The sequence below is a fragment of the Hydractinia symbiolongicarpus genome, chromosome 4, assembly GCF_029227915.1.
Source record: "Hydractinia symbiolongicarpus strain clone_291-10 chromosome 4, HSymV2.1, whole genome shotgun sequence".
In the NCBI taxonomy this organism is placed as follows: domain Eukaryota; kingdom Metazoa; phylum Cnidaria; class Hydrozoa; order Anthoathecata; family Hydractiniidae; genus Hydractinia; species Hydractinia symbiolongicarpus.
Genome location: NC_079878.1, coordinates 15,444,349 through 15,466,814, shown reverse-complemented (window position 1 = coordinate 15,466,814; position 22,466 = coordinate 15,444,349). Strand labels below are relative to the sequence as shown.

Below are 22,466 nucleotides of genomic sequence, written 5' to 3'. Positions count from 1 at the left end.
ACATTTGATAATCGCTCAATCCATTCAAAAAGCTGATCGCCTGACTCGATCAAGAACACATAGGGGTCTTTCCAAAGCGATGCTCTATCGAGGTAAGTGGCATTCCATCGGATAGTAGGACACAAAATTACGATATTGTGAAAATGTGTGATGTACTCATGCTCAAGCAGGTCCAGAACTCTTTGAGTTTTACCACAGGACGTAGGCCCGGTATATATTACAGTGCAGGGGTCTTTAACGATGTCTAGAGTCATTTATTTTTCATGTATACCCGAGGGTATACACAAACATTTCCAGTGCTTACTTCTTCGGGACTATACTCGCGGGCAACCACCCCTTGCTCACTGCCATCTCGCTGCTTCCTCGCCCTGCGGTGAAATACGCGATCATCTTCATAACATCGCTGGTATCCAACTTGGTTGAAGGACTCGAGATCCCAAGGAATCTCTTACCAATCATGGCATTTCCAAATGTGATTGTCTCATATATCATATCGATTATCTCCTTTTGTTACTGGATGGGGTTACTCAACCCATACCCAGCGCTCTGGGTGTTTGTTGTTTTGTTGTTGTTTGAACCCAGAGGGTTTGTGATTCTGTGAGTATACCACTCGGAGCCTGTTCCTAGCACCCACATTTAACCCTAACCGGCATTTTGGCACAATTTTTCCCGACATGGCACAGCGTGGGAGAAACCGGGACGAGACAGCCGCCTCCAGCTAACACGTACCCTCGCCCGTGCACGCCCTAACCTTCAGCCAGGACCTAAACCCTGCTCCCACAATTTTACTATATATCAAGCTTGTATATAGCTATTCAGTATCACCTTGAGTATTACCTGTGTGAAAATTCACGCATCACCGGTTAGGTCGTTTACGCATCATACATATAATCTCTTGATTATTCAGAAATGATAAACATTTCTGAACGGATGAGGCAAATGAGTTTGTTCTTGTTTTTACCGACTCATACTTAAGAGGAGTTACTCGAAGTTATGAAGAAAAGAAAAAACTATTTGCATTCCTTGGTTTCCTACATTTTGTTTTTTGTTACATTTTGTGAAGTAGTGCTTCACAAAACTTTTGGACATGGAAACCTCACTATTTACAGCGTCAACTGGGAGGTGTGCACGTTATCATCATGTACAACTCTCTTATCATAGGACGCCGATAGCCCCAGCTTGTTTTGCTCATACGTGATCATCCCCTGGTTATGCACCCGGAAGCCTACATTTTCAGCCGTATCTAGCTCGCCTTTCAGTGCTCCCATGTACCTTGACCATGTTACTTCGTTCTGCCTTTTCGACATTCCTTTACAGGAGAATTTCGTGCCTTCTAACCCTTCGACGAAATAGCACTTGGCTGTTAGCGCAATCATCCTAGACCCGATAAATTCCTCCTTAAATAACCCTCCGGTGCGGCTCGAGTGTTTGCCGGTAACGAGCCAGTTTTTGACATCCTCATTGTACTGCTCAATTAATTCGGTTTCGAACAACGTCATGTAGGTTATCTCCAGAGATTGCACAATACGCGCTATCCGTATCCATGTAAATATACTCAAAATCTCGGCGATCTACGTACTTATCCAGAAAATCATAATAGAACTCCAGCATGCGGAATTTAGCTAATTGATACACAAGGATTCCACATTGATATGACATTGTCCTATTTATGGAAACCCCTTGCTTCCCCCTTCTCACATCGTACGCGTCTCCAATCTCTTCCAAATCCTCCAGATATGGGCTTCTCATTGCTGCATTTACTACCTTTTCATCCTGTGTAAAAGTGGTATTGTTATGTCTCGCCAAATCCTCTATCATCTTCCCGTAGAACGAGTTCCCTTTCAATTTTGCTGTATCGCCTGCAATACGTTTATCAGGGTCTTTGGTCAAATACTCGTGCATATGCTGCGGAATTTAATTGTCAGGGATCTCCTTGACTACAAATAACGGTGACATCTCACTGAACTTGTCGTACAACTCAGTAGGGACTTCTATATCAACTTGGGCAAGCCCGAATAGATCTTCGTTTATAATGCTCTCCATTACAACATCTAATTCTCCAGCAGGGTCAGCCATTTTTATAAGCTTTTCTTTCCCACAAGGGTCCTGTAGCAGGGTGCTTGGGTAGAGCATGTTCGCATCATAGCCCAGTATAGTCTTGCACTTCTTCGGTTCGTTGTAAATATGCGATCTGATACCCGTCACATTACTCTCATGGTACCTACAAAATACAATAGCTGGGCCACCTACCATGCCTGTTTGGAGGAGTTCATAGGCCTCGTTCTTTGCACATATTGTACAAGCGTTTTGAACCTGTTTACAATCCTCGTATCGGGCCTTGGTGCAACGAGCCTCACATTTATGCTTACAGGGATCACCCGGGGCATAAAGCTTTATATCTGGGTTCAACCGCAAGGATTTATTCAGTACATACCGCATCGAAACACCCGGGATGCTAACAGCATCTTTCAAAATATCAATCTCATCCTCGTAGTATATATTGCGGGTTTTGTCGACGGCCTCGATAAATGGTATTACCTCCGCCATATTGTATTCGGCTAACCAATCCAGCATCGTGACGCATTCTCTTTTAAAAAACTCATCCCTGAACGTCTGGTAATCTTCGGGTGATAGAGTGTTTCTACCACTGAGTGTGCTATAAAACGCCTCATGATTGACTGGGTCTACATGGTTCAACTTTTCGTAGCATGTTAGCCACTCGTATGGGAACACTAATTTTTTGAGATTGCAATCCAATGACTTGCACCATTTTTCAAAACTAAGGCCCGGGGCGATGAAATTTTTTATATCGATGAATTTGAATTTTGATGTGGTTAGAAACATATAATCATTATCTTTTTTCGCCACTTTGATATTGGGATCATCCGCAATTCGTTCGACAAAATACCGCTTTATCATGTTGATATCGTACGTGCCGCTATTGAAACCGATTACCGTCACTTGGTTAACCCATTCGTGCCAAGAATTTTGAGTTTGTTCCGGGAGCATATCGAAATCATCCGGCTTGGGATATATACGTTCAACTTCTTCGACAATATGGATCTGTCTCTGCTCTAGTTGCTCGACAAATCTTTGCACAAGCACCTTTGGGTCTTCATTCATGATGAATGTTGGATGTTCTTGTAGACTATCGTGAATGGCTACGCTATACGGGTATATGCTCTGATATATAATTTAGATAAAACGTTTGCTGCTGGTTCAATGGTGCCAGGAAATTTTTTCTTGAATACCCTCTTAACCTTGGGAGGAGTTTCACACTTCCCTGCAGTGACAAGATTGTAGTCGAGTTTCCAAATGTGATCTTTAAATTTGGTGAAATTAAAATTATTTTTATCCACGTTGGTTCTATTAGGCTGACATGGGCATCCATGCCATTTGCAGCCGTGGTATTCGTACACTGTTTTTGTCTGAGGATCATACCCATCAATCTTGTATACAGCCTTACTGCCGTTGCGTATTATACGTTCTCCCCCATGCCCACAAAGAGCATGATGTATATGCCTACCTGTTTGACATAGCTTCAATCCATTGGCATGCGCGTAACTGAAATCCTTATCGGGATAAAATACCTTTTCAGAGCTACTCTGCATCCGTTGAATCTTTTCACCTTTGCAAAGGATCTTGGTTTTGATACCTTCGCATTCATTTTGTTTATGTCGTGTGAGGTTCTCCGATCTGTTGAATCTTTGTGTACAAACCTGGCATTCCCAATGCTGCGTCAATACATCCATTTTCTTGATATAAAAACAATGGCCCTGCATCATACCAGTATTGATCGTGTCTAAGTCTTTTTTGTATTGGCCTTGTCCATATACGAGACGCCATGGGGCCTTATCGTTGTTTGTTTTTGGTTCAAAGACTCTGATATTAATTTTGAATTTTTTAGCTATACCTTCCAAGTCCACGAGGCTCGTAGCCCTTACCTCTTCCCTCTTTAATTTAGGTTGCTTGTAGTACTCACGAGCCAATTTGAGGGCCGTCTTTGTAAGGAACTCTGTCCCTCTTTTTACATCTGCTCTCTCCCTTACAGCTAAACACCTCTAGAAGCATAGATTATCTTCACCATCCATGGCATAGATACATCTTTTTCCGCGCAGTGAAGCTGGTAATGGTGCACATCCAAGTAGGGGTTCTCTCGTAGAAATTATCTTGATCGGAACGTGCTTGAATATTATTTTACCTTCATATGCTCCTGGTGTCTCGATAGTCCCTTCTGGTGGCAAATAGGCTTTCGTCCAAAACTCCGCATCTTCCAAATCCAGGCGTTTCATCTCACATTCATCGATGAAAGCCTGGATTTCGGCCATGTTTGATATTGACCCGGAGCTCTAGGTTTTGTGATAATTCGCAACATCTCCACCGCCTCGGTAAATATCGCAGCCGAAGCTGTATATTACCTTCACACGCATGTCTACGTGTGGTGTGATTTTTCGCATAATGGTATCTGTCAATTGCTGGTAAAGGTTATTATTAAACCTCCATGTTTTAATGCGGTTTCCGTCTTCTATCATTTCCGTGTCATCATCAAAAATATTATGGATATCCTCAATTACATCAGTATTGGTGGCATGCTTAGATTCTTTCCCGAACATGTGTTTGAGGTCCTCAATTTCTTGGTATTCATCTTCGATGGTGACCAGTTGAACCTCATCGTGGAGTGGTGTTCCTGAAAATTTATCCCTGACCCTGTTATAATATTAACTAACGGCATCCTTCACACTCCTTATTTGGTTAGCGAGAGCTTCGCGAGTTGCCGCTACTGGTGCTGATACTGTATTATATATTTTACTGATTGCATTTTTAAACCAACTCATTCCTTTATTGTATACAGATTTTCTTTTCAACCAGAAAATTTTGTTTGGTCAAGGATTGAATATTTTGGGAATTTCCCTTTCTCATAATTTGTATAATTTAGTGTATGACGTCATATGTTGTTTATATCATTAATATTATTTTGTGTTGGTTATTGGCATTTATATTCTATATTATTATGATTTCACGTATGCGTTGATGACGTCATATGATTTCGTTTTTACTTGTTTGTGGGATGAGGTGGTGGTGGAAATGGTGAAAGCGGGGTTTTTTAGGGGTAAAGGTGTAGAAGGAATAAAAAACTGGTTATATTCACTCCCTACTACTACTCGACCGATCGACTCACTTTTGTAATTAGAAATGACGCTAACCAAACATATTTCGACGGTGGCCTAAGCGTATAACTATTTAGTTAATTAAATGGTATGAACTTCTTAATCCAGTTTTTTAATCTTTTTCAACCAAATCAACAGCATATGATTTTTTTTGCTTATGTGTTCTGCCTCGAAAGAATATTAGTTAGAGTGTAAAAGAAGTTCTGTTCAGGAGAAATAGGATTAGTCGTGTATACCTGTATATGCCTTGTGTTGTATTTCAGCTAGCTAGATGGCTGCTAAACATGTCTTCAAAGAAACTTTCATTGTGTTTTTTACTACATCCTGTGCACAAAAGCTAGCATAGCTAGATTTCTAGTCTAGTAGCTACCTCCTCAACTGCACTGCAAAAAAAAACAGAAGTTTACTTTAACAGTCTCTAAAAGTACAACTAAAAGCTATTTAATTTTGTTTGCACGTTAAGCTATACTAACAATGCCAAATATTTTATTTTTCACAAAAATAAATTCAGTCCAGCAGAACATAAACATTCCAGCGTCCCTTTCGCACATAAACTTAGCTGCCATTATTGTTTTTCTGTTATTATTCAATTTTTTTTTTTTTTTTTTTTTTTATTTGTATTTTACATATATTTGCCACAAATAAATAAATAAACTTACAACAACACCAAAATAAAATAAAAAGTTATTAACAATTTACAGGTCAACATGGTTTCACTTATAATTAACACACTTGATTATTCAGGATCGAATGAGTGATACAACATTTCCGAGTTCCATATCTGTCAGCTGGTGGTCCCGAGCGAAGGATCTGCAACCTCTCAGGCAAAGTAGTGTTGATCGCAGCAGACTAAAGGAAATTTTAGTTCTAATAAACTTCGTGGCTTCTGCGAATCTGATGTTTCTTTTTTCTGAAATCATTTCAGACAGTCTCTGATAAAATCGTTTACACTCTCTTCCCATACCACCGTTTGTTGCAAAAACAAGGGGAGTTAATGTTCCATTTTCTACTTGCATAACTCTTTCGTTGTATCCTCTCTTCTTCTCTTCTTCGGTTTTCTTGAAGCATTTGTCAAGAGAAAGACCCTTGTATCTCAGAGCGTTGAGGTCAAAGACCCGTACATCTGAAAATACTCGTTGACCAGGGGTCCAAAAACCGACTGCGCTGACGTCTAATCGTGCTTCCTGTGATAAAATACCGTTTTGATGGATTCTTTCACCGCTTAAACGTAACAGCAATGGTTCCTTTCTCACAACTTTACATACTTCCTCCAGTAATTTACCTGTAATATCTCGTATCTCATTGTGTCGTAAAGAGACGTAGCCACCTTTCTTGCATGATAGCGCATGTGTAACATTAAATTTGCTTCCACACACGCATTCTGATGGAAGTTATATAAGTTATTATTCAATTTTTTGCGCATAAATTAATTTATCTTCATAATTAACGGAAACTTGAGAAACCAATCAGATCTCAGAACTGACCAGTGTGGCCCAGGGTCATTTCTTCTCGCCGTTCGAGATTGTCAGAAAGAGAAAAATAGGCCTGGGGACGAGATTGACCCTTTCGTCGCGGCGACTGCGGCGACGGTCTTCAGGAAAGTTTCATCACACTGGATTCGAGTTATTGTTATTGCTCATTTCACTAGATAAAAAAATTCTTTACTATTTTCTCGCGTAAACAGAAAGCTCATGTTGTTGTGCTTTCTTGGTATAAAGTTATTGAAGAAGAGCTTTTTCTTTAGCTGTTTTTATTGAAGCATGGCGCTTAGTTAAGATGAAGAAAGAAGCTGTTGTTTGCTGAAAATTTTCAAGCTAAAACAAAGTGAAATAAACATTATTTTAAAACCAATAATTTTAGGATGACTTGAAAGACGCTATGTTTTAAAGTGTTTTTATGTTACAATACGTAATATTTCTTTCTGTTTGTGGAGTTTTTCATAGCTAGCCAGAATTTAGAGACTTTATGCAGGGAAATTTTTTTCCTTCTTCTTTTCAGCGAAGCGAAACAAACAAACGAACAAACAAACAAACAAACAAACAAACAAACAAACAAAGTAATTTTCATTATGTGTATTCTGCCATGTATTAAAGAATCGTAGCTAAGAATTTGTGTGTCGTATAATTCATTGTGTTTTTTCTGGACAATGTTTTTTCTGGACAATGTTGTATTAACATATAAACCTGGAAAAATATAAAGTTTATGTTTTTAAATTTATTTTTTCACATGAGCTCTCATAAAGCAAAACTTATATTTGGTTTTGCTTTCTTTCTGCATATTCTTTTGAAATAAGTTCTCACGCGCAGAGGAAAAAACATTTTTGAAAAGAATCTTTTGTCCGGAGTGATCAGAATGTTTGATAAAATTTTAAAGCATGCAGAAAGTTTGACGACCTCCTACATAGGGCATTTAAAAAATCTTAATCTTAACACGTTAAAGGCTGGGTTTATTCTTGGATAGTTTTTTTTGACACATCATGTTCTGATAAGTTTTTGAACAATTTGATTTGAGTTTTATGCAAAATTACAAATACACAATTTACGAATATGCAAGTGATACAACTGAAATTTTTTTAATATTTATAACATCTGGTATAATACAGATCGACATATTCTCTGCAGGAACGCCTAGACTGAAATGTTTTTTCGGTATGTGTGATTTTAAAACGACTGCGATTTCTTGTTTTATTTTCAAACAAATTTTTTTACTGTAACAATTTTTGTTATTATATAAAAACTTTTAATGCAAATAAAATGATTTAAATTTACTCGCAGGAATAACCTTTTGCGTGATTGCTTTAGAATTTACAAAATAATTAGGTTTCGAAGTACTTGAAACTTGCAAAAGCTTGTGCTCTTAAGGTTGGATGAAATATGGTGAAACAATTTGTATTCAAAAATGCAATACAATTTGTCCTAATTAATTTTCTCTGATAAGGCATTTTGATATTTTTTTCCAGATACTTTGTATATATAATGTAGTAACCTTTTAGGTATATACAATACGTTGTTTTTTATAGGGTTGTTATACGTAAAGATAAGGGAAAAATTTTAGTTAATGTTAGAAGGTGAAGAACAAAGATAATATAGAGAATGAATTGTCTAGAATTTCCTCCAAACCATGTTACATCACAACCATCATTGTCACCACTAATGCTACAGTTATCATTGCCATCAATTCATCTAGTGCTTTACCAGAAATAAAGGTTTGAAACTGAATTTGATTCAAAATTGAAACGTCTTCTGTTAGGTCTAGTTTGAAGGTTTCATACGATTTCCGTTTTATATCATCTGCTAGATTGTTCCATAATACCAAGGCTCTATAACGAAATGATGTTTTATATCGAATAGTTTTAAATTGTGGCTGTTTGATGAGCATATTTTTTCGAGTACAGCAAGTGGTGGATCGTTTTTCAACTAGAGATGCTAAGGGAGATGGTGACAGTTCGTTGTAAATGTTATATATTAAACATGCAACACGTCTCTTGTAGTACCAGCTAACTTGTTTCCAGTTACATGTTTTAAGAACAGTTTATTATTATTATTATTATTATTATTATTATTATTATTATTATTATTATTATTATTATTATTATTATTATTATTATTATTATTATTATTATTATTATTATTATTATTATTATTATTATTATTATTATTATTATTATTATTATTATTATTATTATTATTATTATTATTATAATATGAATAATCGGATAGATTTGCATCATTTTTCTTTGATACCGTAGGATTTCATATACTTATTAGAAATGTTTTTTTGTCAGTATTTGGACAAGATTAGGATAAATACTGATTATTCGAATAAAAATCTCTTTTATTTGAAGCTGCGTTATTTGGTTTTTGGTGTGTTTTCCTTTTTGGTAATAATTGATAATAATTGATAATAATTGATAATAATTTTCCAAATTGTTATCAATTATTTGTCAACTTATGAGCGACTCGCCCAACGGCAACCGGCCTCATAATGGTTGACAACTTCATAATAATTGACAATTTCGTAATAACTGTTGACTCCACCACGGATTTGTATTGATACTATATCAAATAAAAGGTATTGGTGCCAACCAATATAGCGAGTAGTTAAGGTTAAAAATTAGAGGCGTACAGGTGAAATTATTGCCACTTTGTTATTGGTATACTAAAGTGGCACCACAGCTATGTCCCCAGGACCATCCCATTACTAATAATTGAAAAAGAGCCCTCGGGACGAGGTTGATGGTAAAAAAGTTAGCCCCTTCCAATCGCGTTCCAAACGCCTGTTTTTTCTTTATTTATATCAGGATGGGAAAAAGTTCGTATCGCCGTCCCGATGTCAGAAAATATACAAGTTGCTTTCGGGACGAGGTTGAGCAACTTCTAAAGTTACTACCGTACTACCGATTTACCATATGAAAACTGATTTTTAATTATTACCCATGATTTAATCCGAAGTTCAGGCGGTATATTTTGAAAAGCATTAAGTAAAAAAGAAGATGCCGGCGGCTTTCGCAGACACCCGGCGATATTCGTTTTATTCCTGAGAAACCTGCCGGCGACAGGGTATTACTTTCATAGAGAATTAGTTATGCTTTGATTAATCGCTTTCTTCTTTTAGGCGCCCCACACTTGATTAAGCGCCTCCTCTTTCAATAATCTTCTAATAAACTCCCCCCTTCAGAGTGCTTTTTTTCGAAACGGAAGTTTCACCAATAAAATAAATACCTATACTATATGAAGTATGGGAAGAAGATATGATCGACGTTGAACGATCTTAATATAATTGGCGATGACGATATTGATAATGATGTAATTATGTGAAAATATATGTATTCCATCGGCAAAAGAAAAGAAAAAAATACAAACATTTTTTGAGCGCCTTCTTTTATAAACGCCCCCTTCTAATACGACCCCTATATAAATCGAAAATTTATTAAAAACCCCAGGTGTTTACTCGAAGAGTTACGGTCCACACGGGCATTAGGATCTGCGATTATATCTTTACAAGAAAAACTCAAAAGGTTGAGAAATTCGGATGAAGTTAGCACAGCCATTTTTCTTCTAATTTTGTACCTTTGCGGGTTATGTTAAAGATTGTTCGGTAATGCAAGCATCGCAAAAAGCGCGAGTGGTGAATGCAGCGCTCTTTTCGATGATACCTCAATGGAATTAGTGCCGTAGCATTAAAGAAGTCACAATCAAATTTTGACGATAATTTAAAAAAATTCTAAGCGTACGGATAATAATAGTCGAAAGTTCCTTAAGGACATTTCTGGCAAAAAATTTTGCAAGAAAGTGTTTTACAAAGTACAATAGACATGAAAAGATAATTTAAATCAATAAGAATTATCTACATGTAACCGATATTTGACTTACTGTCATTAGTATTCTCTAAACAAAAGTTAACTTAAAAGTCATGGTTAATAAATAACAAGAAGATATTCGTAACTCAGTTCTTTTTTCTCAATATCTGTCGGCCATTATGAAGCTGAACGCAAAGTAGTAGGCTTGGCACATCTCTTGGTGCTGAAAAATGTGATCCAACATTATATTTTATATGAGCACAACTTAGACAGGTAAAAAGTAACCGCCATCTGTTGTAAGGATCAAAACAAATCCCAATTTCATGACAATGGGTATGGAAGTATCCAATCAAATTCGCCACTGTAATACACTATAGACTAATAAAAAAGACAATCGTCGATCAACTTACCTTTCTTTTAGATTTTTTATTCTTTCTTGTTCTTTCGTAGGACAATCTAGTTCGGATTTGGCTGAAAGAATACTTTTCTAGAAGTCCTGTACCGTCAAAACATTCGTCCACTCTATCTTCAGTAAGCTTTCCGCCCTTGATTAATTTCTTTCCTCGAGATATTAAGGGAACTTATTTTGGCGGGAACTAATTTTGGCGGATTTGGCGGATTGGGGCAAAATCCGCCAAAATTAGTTCCCGCCAAAATTAAATATTTTACTCACCCGCCAAAATTAGTTCCCGCCAAAATTAAAAAAAACCGCCACCCGCCAAAATAAGTTCCCGCCAAAATTAAAAATTTCGTTGATCCGCCAAAATAAGTTCCCCTTAAAAAATCGACAAAAATCAACTTTTTTTCAATTTTTTATATCTTTTAGAAATATACCTTTGCGCTAGAAATATTATGTCATAATAAACCTCTAATACAAGATAATTTTTAATCAATATTTATGATTTCTAAGTCCTTGCTTGACGATGGTGACGACTTTTTAGGTTTGTTGTTAACTTTTTGCCTTTTTGGGGCTGGTGCAGCTGAGGTGTTTCCAAAAAAGTTTCGAATATCTTTTTGCTTTTTCGTCTCTTTGCTTTGGCTTTTGGCTGTATTTTTTTTACGCTTTGGTCTCTCTTCGGTTGGAACCACGACATCTAAAATAACTGCAATATGTAAGAACGAACCAAGAATCAATTCCTCTTTCGGCTCTGTATACAAGGCTTCTACAAGTTGTTGGTATCTTGCAAGAACCAAAAGATTGTTTACTGTCCCTGGTAAAGTAACAGTTATTTTACAGGGGATCTCCAAGCCTCCTTGAACGAGAGGTGATCTTCGATAGTGTACACTTGTCAACGTGGATTTCATAGACGCTCCTCTGTCCAGAAGAAATTTTGTAACCCTTGAGATTTCTTTGGGTAAATGGCCAACTGGTTTGTCATTTCCGAATTCACAAACTTTGATTGCAAATCTATCGAAAACATTGTTGTTCTCATGAAAGCAGTCCAGTGATTGATTTTCCTCAGGTTTCCAATAAGTTTTATAATAATGGAATCCTCTGACAGCAGCTGTAAACTCGAACGTCTTGTTGTAAGCCATATGGACGTCTTTTCTTTTCTAGCTCTGATGAAAAACAAAAATGTCAATCGATCGATTTTTTAATTGCCTAGCATGAAAATAGAACGTTTTTGTTCTATTTGTCAGTGTAGACCGAACTTTCCCAATTAAATAGAATGTTTTTGTTCGATTGGTTAGTCTAAACGGGCCTTAGCGAAGAAAAAAAGAATGTTTTTGTTCGATTGGGTAGTCTAAACGGGCCTTAGCCAAGAAAAAAAGAATGTTTTTGTTCGATTTTTAGTGTAAATATAGGCCAAGTGAATGGAATGTTTATGTTCGAGTAAATATACAGGATACAGATAACTTACGTTTCCTTTTTTATCTCCCGGCTTTCAAAATGTCTTACATCAGGAAGTTAGCTAAATTACAAGAGAAAGAAGCTCAACAAAGGGCCGCTGAAAAGGAAAAAACTTCAGACGAAACACCTTCAAACAGTTCTAGGGAACAAAGTAAGTATTTCTCTTTGATGTTTTTTTTTGTTATACCTACCTGCGAAGAAGTTTCTTTCTTTGTTTGAAAATTTTTAATTTTTGGTCAAAATTCGCAATTACATAGTGGTTCGTTTTATTCATTTTAGGCCCACAACCAACTGACTTCCAGCAAGAATCATCCCTTGGTTCGTTAGACTACGAAGCTGTTACAGACGCGACTGAAAATGTTAAATCCAGTGGCAAAAAATCATACAACCGTTGGTCAGAAAAAGAAAGATTTGATATCGGAAAATATGTTGCGATTCATGGTGGTGCGGCTGCAATCACAAAGTTTCAAACCAAAGACAGGCCGTTAAGTGAGAGTACAGCTCGAAGATTTGGCAATCTTTACAAAAAAGAGCTGAAAGATTCAACCCGAGAAAAACGTAGCGTGGTAACCAAATTTGTTCCTTTGAAACGCGGTAGACCTCTGTTCCTTGGCAGTCTAGATGAGATGGTACAAAGATTTTTAATTGCACTGAGAAATCGAGGAGGTGTTGTTTCAAGAACAGTTGCAACCGCTGCAGCGAAAGCTCTAATATCACGAAACCCTCAATTTGAGTTGGGGCATATTAAAATTGATAACAGTTGGGCAAAAAGCCTCTTCAAGAGAATGGGTTTCAAGAAAAGAATGAAAACGACCTCCAAAGTTGAAATCACTGAAGGAGCCAAAAAGGAGTGCGAATTACTATTTCTTCACGATATTGTTTCGACCATCGAACAACACAGCATCCCTCACCAACTTGTTATGAATCTGGACCAGACACCTCTTAAGTTTGTTCCAAGAATGAATCACACCATGGCGAAAAAGGGTTCATCGTCCGTCCCTATCGTTGGATCTTCCGACAAAAGATGCCTTACTGGTACCTTTATTATTACGCTTGATGGTTCTTTTCTGCCAATGCAACTGATATATGGGGGGAAAACAAATCAAAGCCTCCCAAAGTTTGAATTCCCCGAATCGTTCTCACTAAGCGTTAATCCCAAACACTACAGCAATACACAAGAATCCATCAAAGTCATCAAAGAGATCGTTCTAAAGCACGTTGAAGACCAGAGGAAGAAGTTAAATAACCCAAAGCAAGCTGCTCTTCTAATATTCGATGTCTTTCGAGGACAAATTACTGAGGAAGTTACCGAATTGCTGAAGAAGAACAACATCTTCCTGGTTTTGGTTCCAAGTAACATGACACATATATTCCAGCCCTTGGATCTTACTGTGAATAATCATTGCAAGCAATTCATGAGAAATTTGTTCACTGAATGGTATTCAAAACAGATCGAGAAAGAGCTATCCCTTAACAAAAAGATCGAAGATATAAATATTCAATTAAAGCTGACCACCATCAAGCCTCTTCATGCAAGTTGGCTCCTCCAGTTTTATAACCATATCACTTCGGCAGATGGCCGTGAAGTCGTTTTGAATGGGTGGAAAGCATCTGGAATTTACGACGCAGTTCGCATGGGATCCACTTCACTTGAATCCCTTGACCCTTTTCAAGATCTATCACCGCTGCCAGAAAGCAATAGTGTAATTACTCAGCCCATAACCGACATAATCAATGCGCCAGATTTATTAAAGGATAGCTTCATCAACGTGCGAGTCGAAAATGACGATGACAAAGAAGAGGAGTACACGCGTGACGAGGATGACATAGACTTTAGTCGGAATGCATTTGACATTATCATAGACGATGAAGAAGAGTAGATTTTTAGTATTTGTTTTAAAATTCTTTGCTTTGTAATGCTTATTTCTACATCTTTACCAAAGAAAATTTTCGTTGAAATTTGAAAAAATCCTTCACTCGCCAAAATTAGTTCCCGCCAAAATTAAAAAATCCGCTGACCCGCCAAAATAAGTTCCCGCCAAAATTAAAAAAAACCGCCACCCGCCAAAATAAGTTCCCGCCAAAATTAAAAATTTCGTTGATCCGCCAAAATTAGTTCCCGCCAAAATTAAATTTTTTTTAGATTTCCTTCGTCCGCCAAAATTAGTTCCCGCCAAAATAAGTTCCCTTAAGGTACCAACACATCTAAGTCACTTTCTGAAAACAAGCAACGACGCTGAGACGGAGACCTTTTCACTTTGTTCATCACTCTGAGTTTGACATATACTTGTCTCGGTGAAGCATCTATTGAACTAATTGTCTCACATTTCTACTTAACAAAACCATAACTAATTTCCTCAATTTTAAAAGCGGTTTCTATTTCACTCACTTCTTTTTCAGACCATAACTTCCGTTTGCTTTGCGAAGTAGGGGTGCATACTGTTTGCGGGGTTGCTGTTTTATCAGGTGTAGTAGCTATCGGTCGGTTTTTGTCATGGTAATCACTTCCGTAGAATAGATCTGTAACCACATTCGTCCCAACACTGGCTGACTTTCTCATATTACTATGCGCCATTAGGTTGGCGACTTCAGCGGTAAATTTGCTTTTATTTTAATCCGGTGCTTGTGGATTTTCTTATGATGTTTGCAGTTAGATTTTTTGGTACCTCTTTGCTCTCAAAGTTTCTTGCTTTCTTCCATGCTAAAAGCAATCTTTTACTTAAGTCACCAGAGTTAATTTTCTGTCCTGACCAAGTTACAAAAACATTCTCAAATTTTGGGGATGTTTGAGGCCTTGCTCTAATGACGTTGATCTTCAACAGTTCGTAGTTCTCTGTTGTTAAAATCACCTTAGCCGGACTGTAGTGCTCAACTGTCCTATGATCCCACACTTCTATCAGCCATTTCCCATCTTTTTGCAACTCTGAACTTTTGAATTCTGCGATTGTCATGTTTGACGTTACGCCTGAGGGTGGTGCACTTGTAAATTGGATCTTTGTGTACAAGTGATCCCTGATGAGGCAACACTCCCCGTGTTTCATAATGTTTCAAAGACCGCAACAGCATTTTCACTATTATAAGAGCGTTTTACCTGTTCTTCATCAACAAGCATCTTAAAATTATCAACAGACTTTTATGTTTTAAAATATTTTCCTGCCTTTTATAATGTTTCCTCCACTGTTTATTTTTTTCAATTAATGTGTGCATGTCTCTTCTCTTTACATTCGCCATGACTATGTCTTCTGCAAGTAAAAATTCGCAGAAGTCTATCAGCGAGTACAGATATTAATTGATACTTGAGGGGTTAGTTCCTTTGGCACCGCAATGTTTGACGATATACAGATCACGGAAAACCGTTTCTAAAAACGATATCTAAGTCATCTTTCACTCCAACGGCAACAAAAATTCGCCGCACGTCACCAAAGATAACGGATATTGAACGCTCCTTTCTGTTTCTGTCAGGACCAATCATGTAGTTGAAAAAACTGTCTAATAATTTTTTTACACTTGGTCCCAGACTCATTGCAAGCCTCCAATCGGTATTTTCGTCAATCTACCAATCGTATTCTTCTTCACTTTCGCTGGATGTGCATTCCTTACCTAAACTCTCATAACTATCGGGTGAACTCTGTGAAAATAAACCTTCTTCATTTCTGGAGTCCTTCTTTTTACCGGGGTTGATCCTCATGCGTCGTAAATGCAAATATGAAAGTCCAGTTGTTTCTGTGTTCAAACTTATCGTTATGTTTTTAGCAGATGATTTTTCTATATGTTTTTTAGAGATTTCTGGTTTGCTGTTTGACGACTTGTTCTACATCAGTATTACCAGTATTAGTTGTTGAATTCGCAGATCTATTTAATGGTGCTGTAACAGTGTGTGATGAGACGATGTTCCGTAAGCGCAGCTGTGAAAATCCAGTTGTTTCCAAATTCTTATCTACCATTGTGTTTTGTGAGGAATGATTTTCTATATCTTTCTTCAGAATTTCTGGTTTTTGGTTGTCTTGCTTGGCGACAGTATGATTGGTCAAGTTTGCAGGTCTATATAATGACGTTGTAACTTATTGCCATTATTAACTTTCTTGGAGATTCCAAGAGGTTTTCTGGCATTATTTCCATGTTATATCTAACAGCACTCTTCAACAAGTCGTAGTAGAGCGGACCTCTAGGGATTTTATGTTTTGTTGATAAATGTTCAGACATATTTGTTCTTACTTGCGGACAATTATCAATCGGGCAAATTTTTTTTACATGAAAATTTTTACTTTTGTTATCTTTATTTCAGTTTGTAGATGTTTTTCATGATCTGAATAAGATTGGTCGCAAATTTCACAATACTTCTTAGGCACAGGGTCACAGCATATTTGATATTCCTCTTTCTTCTCCTTTTTGCATGGAAAATAACTGCTTTACTCTCATCGTCAAAATTAAAATAGCAAAGTTACGATACACCTGCGGTCGATATGCTCTAGACTTGTCTTCTATTTTCAAGTACGGTTCTTGAAGCATCTCAGCAGAACTATCGATGGACCTAAAGAGCTTTTTTTGGCAACAGGAGAAACAGAGGAATTTACTTTAAATATTTCTTTCCCAGCCGTAGATCGGATTGTATCTTCTTGTCTGTAAGAACCTTCTGAATTCAATACACCTTTCAATACTTCTCCAGCAGTAACAGTTTTGTTGTTTTAGCTTTAAACGGTTCTTCAGAAGTTTTCATTTTTAGCATGACTAATTTAAATGGCTTTTCATATTTGTTGTTATTTCTCCATGGCAGAAACTTTTTCAGTTCACCTTAGTCGTACCTCAGTTCTGTATTCGGTGATATACCTTTAACGGCAATCAGGCAAAGCTGTGGTCTGTTGTCGCTCAATTTCAGCATCATTTTACAATTTGCGTATTGCGATGGCGAGTCATTCACAAATCTGGCAACACAGTCCGATCCAGGACCGTCTATGCGCTTTTCTTTATTACCGTTCTTGAAGTAAAACAAATAACTGCCAACGTCGTCTGCGTATGCCATTGCCCTTTCATTTGCCTCAGTTGCACTTAATAAAGCACTGCGGTATGTCAGGAGGGTATCTTCTTTTCTGTACGTTTGACATGAAAATACACCATGTCCTATAAGTGATGATAATGATATTGTTGCTCCTATTGTACAGGCATTACTTTTACAATAAACAGTGACTACAACTTACAATTACTTAACCCTATTCGCTCCAGGTTTTTTTGTATATATGAAAGGGGAGGGGCGGGGTGGATTCCACCCCCTCCAAAACTTTTTATAGGCTTAACTAAATTAGATCAACTTGGCACACTGAAACATAGCACGTCATAAAAGAATCAAAATGGCAGCAATAATTTCTTGCTTATGTCAGCACTTTTTTTGTGACATCACCAGAAGCTTGAAACTTGTCAAAAATACCACTATCTGCTTAAATGCAATTACTTTACTTTTAGAACAAATTATAATACTCTGTTTCAAATTTCAGGTGAAATCTGAAGTAATCGGAAAATCGGATTAATCACGTGTCTAAACTTTAAAGAATAATTCCCCTTAATGGAATACAATTGTGTTGCGACTTGTCAGTTCCAGTTTATAAGTATTTAATAGAAATTTAAGGGGTGGGTTCAAGTAATAACTAATATCTAAAGCTCTAAAAGGTATGGCACCTAAAATTTTGGTATGCAGGTGGTAAATAGATAAATATAACAACTCAGAGGTATCATAACCTTGTAGCCTAGCAAAAAGAAGTGATTAAGAATAAACCAGCAGGAGAGGCGGAATCCGTCGTGCCCTCGGAGATGAAAAAACTGCGAATTTTTGAGACATTTGCGTGTTTCATGGATCATATAGGCGAAATATTATTTTTCTGTAGGTTAGTTTAATCAAAAAAGTATTTTTTCGCTCCCTTACCTTACTAAATATTACTAACAGGATCCCTATTTTTTTATTTATTTTTTTTGATTTCGTTCATTTTCATTTTAGGCTCTAGTTTTTTCATTTTTTTACGTGGATTTAACTTAATAGATCACGCAAATAATTTATGTAACTCACTTAATCCTTTATCAACGAAGGGGGTGGCACATTCCCCGTCCTATGTTACCTTTCTTGCTACCATGGATTGATAAAGTAAGCTACCTGAGTTTTACTAAAATCTTATTAAACAAGATGCTGTGAATTGATTAGTTCCCAGGCCTTCCTGCCCTTGATTTATTAGCCATTATTTAGAACTATTGATATACTTCTTTGGGATCCTTGTAAAATAAAAAATCGTATAACTTTTGTTCGTCTCAGTTGAATGTTTAACTAGAACTCGAAATTTCGATTCAGAACTCTAGGACTTAAGTGAACACATATATTCTCGTTATTTTTAATCTTGATGACGTCATAGATAAAGTAACATAAGCGTTTGACGCGATTTTGTTGCTCCTATAAATTTTAATCATTTCACTAAATTTCATCACATTCGTATTACACTATCATTAGTTTCCTCTGGAGATAGTTTGATAAAAAAATCCAAATGAATAAGGGCTAACGTACACTAAGGATTGAGAAAAAAGAACTGTTCAGTATAATACATAAATACTTCATATGATATAAAAAATATTCTTTATATGAATCGCATCGCAGTGGAGGGAATTTGCAGTTGGCTGAACTAAGAAGTATTTGACAACAAAAAAACTACATTATTTGCGACGAAGTACAAAGTTCTCCTAAGTATATACAAGTTTAACAGTAACCATAGCTACAGATTAAATACTAATTGTATAAATACAATGGAGTAGATCTAATGTTGTTATTAAACTGGGGACTATCCTGCATTATGAACAAACTCTCTTTAATCTCTAGCAAATACCAGTTGTTACGATGACGCGACGTCTCACCTATATAAGTGGCGGTGCAGACACTGCACTTATATTTGTAAATGACGCCTGACTTTAATTTAATAAGAAGTATTTTATTATTCAATCATACCTATGAGAGAATCGATTTGATAATGGACAAATCCACTTCCGTCTGACAACAGTGTATCCCTCCATGGCCTAATTGCATAATTTCTCACCCAAGAACAAAAAAAATATACAACAATTAAAATGTTTGCCTTAAAAAACACAAGATTAAAATAGCGTAAATGATTTTTTAAGATTTTAAGGGCGCTTATTCGAAAGTAGCGGTTATTCGAATAAGGGGGCGCTTATTTAAAAAATTGAAATTTTATTGTTTAAATGTTTTTGCTAAAACAAATATCTCTTTTCCAGCCTCTTCTATATCAGAATTTGTAACACCGAAGGGGGACTTTTCGGACACATTCCAATTATCACTTTAGAATGTCAAAACAATAAACTCAAAAAAAAATGAAAAACGTAACCATTTTGAGATGAATTTTGACTATCAAATAGAGATAAAATAGAGAGCTGTGTACTTATAATTGAATTCTATCCTCGCAGTAATACTTATAGGACGCAACTACTTTCAGAAGACATCGACCGATAATTCAAATATTTTTTTGCCGCGGTCAAAAAAAGACGTTTACGTTCACTCAACTTAAGACTTAAATGAACGGCTTGTTTTGGTTATCGTTACATGTTATGTCATCCTATGTTAGATTTTCTACGGGCTAAAGATTAGTCTCCTTACTAAAACACGTACTCTGTCTGTCTGAACGTGAGTCGAAAGTCATGTCTGAGGCGATATATTTTTTCACTATAAGAGAGCGAATTTCGCTCCCGTGTGTACTGATCGAAGTTTCCACAACGTGTGCTCTCTCTTGAAGAAGACATTCCCTTATTTTCCAATAAAGTAGTCAATTTATATTTATTACTTTCTTCCACGTCCTTGTTTTTTAATCCCTAGCTTGTTTAATCTCCATTTTGCAGGCGCCATCTTGCACAGCATTAAACACAAGAGTTGGTTGTTTTGTTTTAGTTTTGGTTGCTTTGACAATGTTTTCAAAATCGAACGATTTGGAAACATTTGCATGTTCGAATTCTAGTTAAAAAGACTTATAGATAGAAATTCCTTCGATAGACGGACAAATTTGTTCTACCAACCGAGATGTTCGAGTTTTCGAGTACTCGAGTTATACTGATTATATTATTGCCCTGTTAAATCTATTCAGGCCAAGGGAACATTAAAACGGGTAACTCAATGTCGTGGAACCTCCGATAGCTATCTCTTTATCTCTTATACTAATACGGAGCTTTTGTCTGTCTGTCTGTGACTTTTACAAAGGCGATATTTTTTAATTTTGAAAAAAGGACGAAATGATGTTTTTAGAAAAGCAGGAAGCAGGTGGTACGGCAAGCATACGGTATAACACGCCCGTTATTAATAGCACTATCTCAAAATGTTTCTAATTTTTTGATATATCAGTGCTTTCATTCATGGTACTGTGTAAATACTTCAGAAACATTACACATTTTGCTAATAACACCCATTTACCCCACAGTGCCCTAATATTACCCCTAGTTACGCTCCACATTTTTTTTCGAATTTTCCCCCGTTATTGCTGTTTTTAAAGTATTTAATATCTTCCATGAGAAAATTAGTGCTATGGGAGATTTTGCGTTTATAACACAAAATAAGCAATAAGATAAAAACTATATCATGAATTTTTCCGTCCAAAATTGAGTGTACGTTTTTGAAGGACTGGTAGGTAGACTTTTGTTACTGAATTCAGTCTAGATTTTCTTACAATTTTTTCTTGACTAAAGAATTTACTCACGTGCTAATGGTGTGATATGTTTTTGCGTGATAGATATACTGATACATTAGTATTAAACACTTAATAAAATGTTTACGCCAACTTTGAAAAACCTCGCTTGTTTGTCGATTTTTTCCAGAAGACTTCTTCCAGAACGAGGGTACGTGTCTTTTTGTTACTTACCGTAGATATTCGAATAAGCGACCCCTCCCTAAAAACGCCCCTACTCGAATAAGCGCCCCCAGGCGGTTATTTGAGTATGAAATTAGGAACAAAAGAGGGCGCTTATTTTAAATTTTTATTAATTTATAAAATAGAAAATAGCATTTATTAAGACTTTACTGAAAGAATTAAGTACTTTGCGTCTACTGGAATAGTCCTTAATCGATATCGTCGCGATAATACGTTACTTTAGCATTTAATAGATTCTAAAATGTCTCACCGAAATAGCCTGGAATTGAGCTAATTACGATATTATGCTACCATTAAATAGAAATTATTGTATAACATCTACTGAAATACGGGTTCCATTCAACTGAAATACGCGTTTTAAGAATAGCACAGCCTTATTTAATTTTCCCGCAAGTGGAGCAAGGCAGGACAATGACCCACCGTTCTCGGTAGCAGAGCCTACAAAAAGTGCTAAAATGTAAAGGCTAAAATGTAGAGACTCTTTTTAGAGAATTACAGTTTACCTTGGGATGTTTTTTTTCTTATATATCAGCATTTCATTTAAGCCTCTCAAGTCTTGTTTTATAGCAAAATTATATAAGTTCCAAACATGCCAAATCCAAGGTATTTCGGAAATTCGCGAATTATAACAGGATACTAGGTCTAGAATTTAATACTGGTGCCCAAATGTAGACGAAAACCTGTCGAGATAAGCAATAAATCTCTCAAAACTCCTTTTTAGATCTTCTTTTATGCTTCGCTACCAAGAACAGTAAGTTAGGCAAAGTCAAACTTGCACCACTTACGAAAAAGATTAAGTATAGCTGCGCTAATTCCGAAAAGGCTAATAGCATGGAATCGAGGCTCTTAATATATTACGCTAATTATGCGATGACATCTTTAAATATTGCTGACGTACACACCTTGTCGCACCACAAGTCAAAAATTTTTGCCATTTAAGTTCGGAAATCCCGTAAAACAGGAAATCTTAAGATCAAAACACTTATACTTTACAATTGCAGGTGAGTGTACCACCTAGTTTTTAAGCAGAACCGATTTTCAAATCGATGGTTTCCCTTGAATTTCGCCCTTATACTCGTCCTAGAAATTTCGCATCAGGAAGATGATTCAGCCTTAAAAAATTCGTTTTGCTTAATCCACACACGCGACGCTTGAGAAACATTAAAAGTCGAAAACGCGCCGTGTTATTCAGCTATTTGGTTTGGCGTTGAGCCTCATATTTTGCCTAGAAAGGAATAACTATTAATATC

The 22,466-nt window shown here is 36.5% G+C and overlaps 2 protein-coding genes across 2 annotated transcripts; one reads left to right on the top strand and one right to left on the bottom strand.

Moving 5' to 3' along the window:
* Positions 1–11,263: 11,263 nt before the first annotated feature.
* Positions 11,264–14,206, bottom strand: LOC130641559 (uncharacterized). Its single transcript, XM_057448405.1, has 2 exons — positions 12,330–14,206; positions 11,264–12,027 (listed from the first exon to the last, which is right to left on the bottom strand). The coding sequence occupies exon 2, from the start codon at positions 12,001–12,003 to the stop codon at positions 11,353–11,355; it is 651 nt and encodes a 216-aa protein (XP_057304388.1). The 5' UTR covers positions 12,004–12,027; positions 12,330–14,206; the 3' UTR covers positions 11,264–11,352.
* On the top strand, positions 12,335–14,499 carry LOC130641558 (uncharacterized). Its single transcript, XM_057448404.1, has 2 exons — positions 12,335–12,470; positions 12,599–14,499. The coding sequence occupies exons 1-2, from the start codon at positions 12,359–12,361 to the stop codon at positions 14,197–14,199; spliced, it is 1,713 nt and encodes a 570-aa protein (XP_057304387.1). The 5' UTR covers positions 12,335–12,358; the 3' UTR covers positions 14,200–14,499.
* The last annotated feature ends 7,967 nt before the right edge of the window (positions 14,500–22,466 follow it).

Coding starts and splice junctions, on each gene's coding strand:
- LOC130641559 (XM_057448405.1), bottom strand. CDS start 12,003: ATGGCTTACAACAAGACGTTCGAGTTTACAGCTGCTGTCAGAGGATTC.
- LOC130641558 (XM_057448404.1), top strand. CDS start 12,359: ATGTCTTACATCAGGAAGTTAGCTAAATTACAAGAGAAAGAAGCTCAA. Junction 12,471..12,598: donor AAACAGTTCTAGGGAACAAA/GTAAGTATTTCT, acceptor TATTCATTTTAG/GCCCACAACCAACTGACTTC.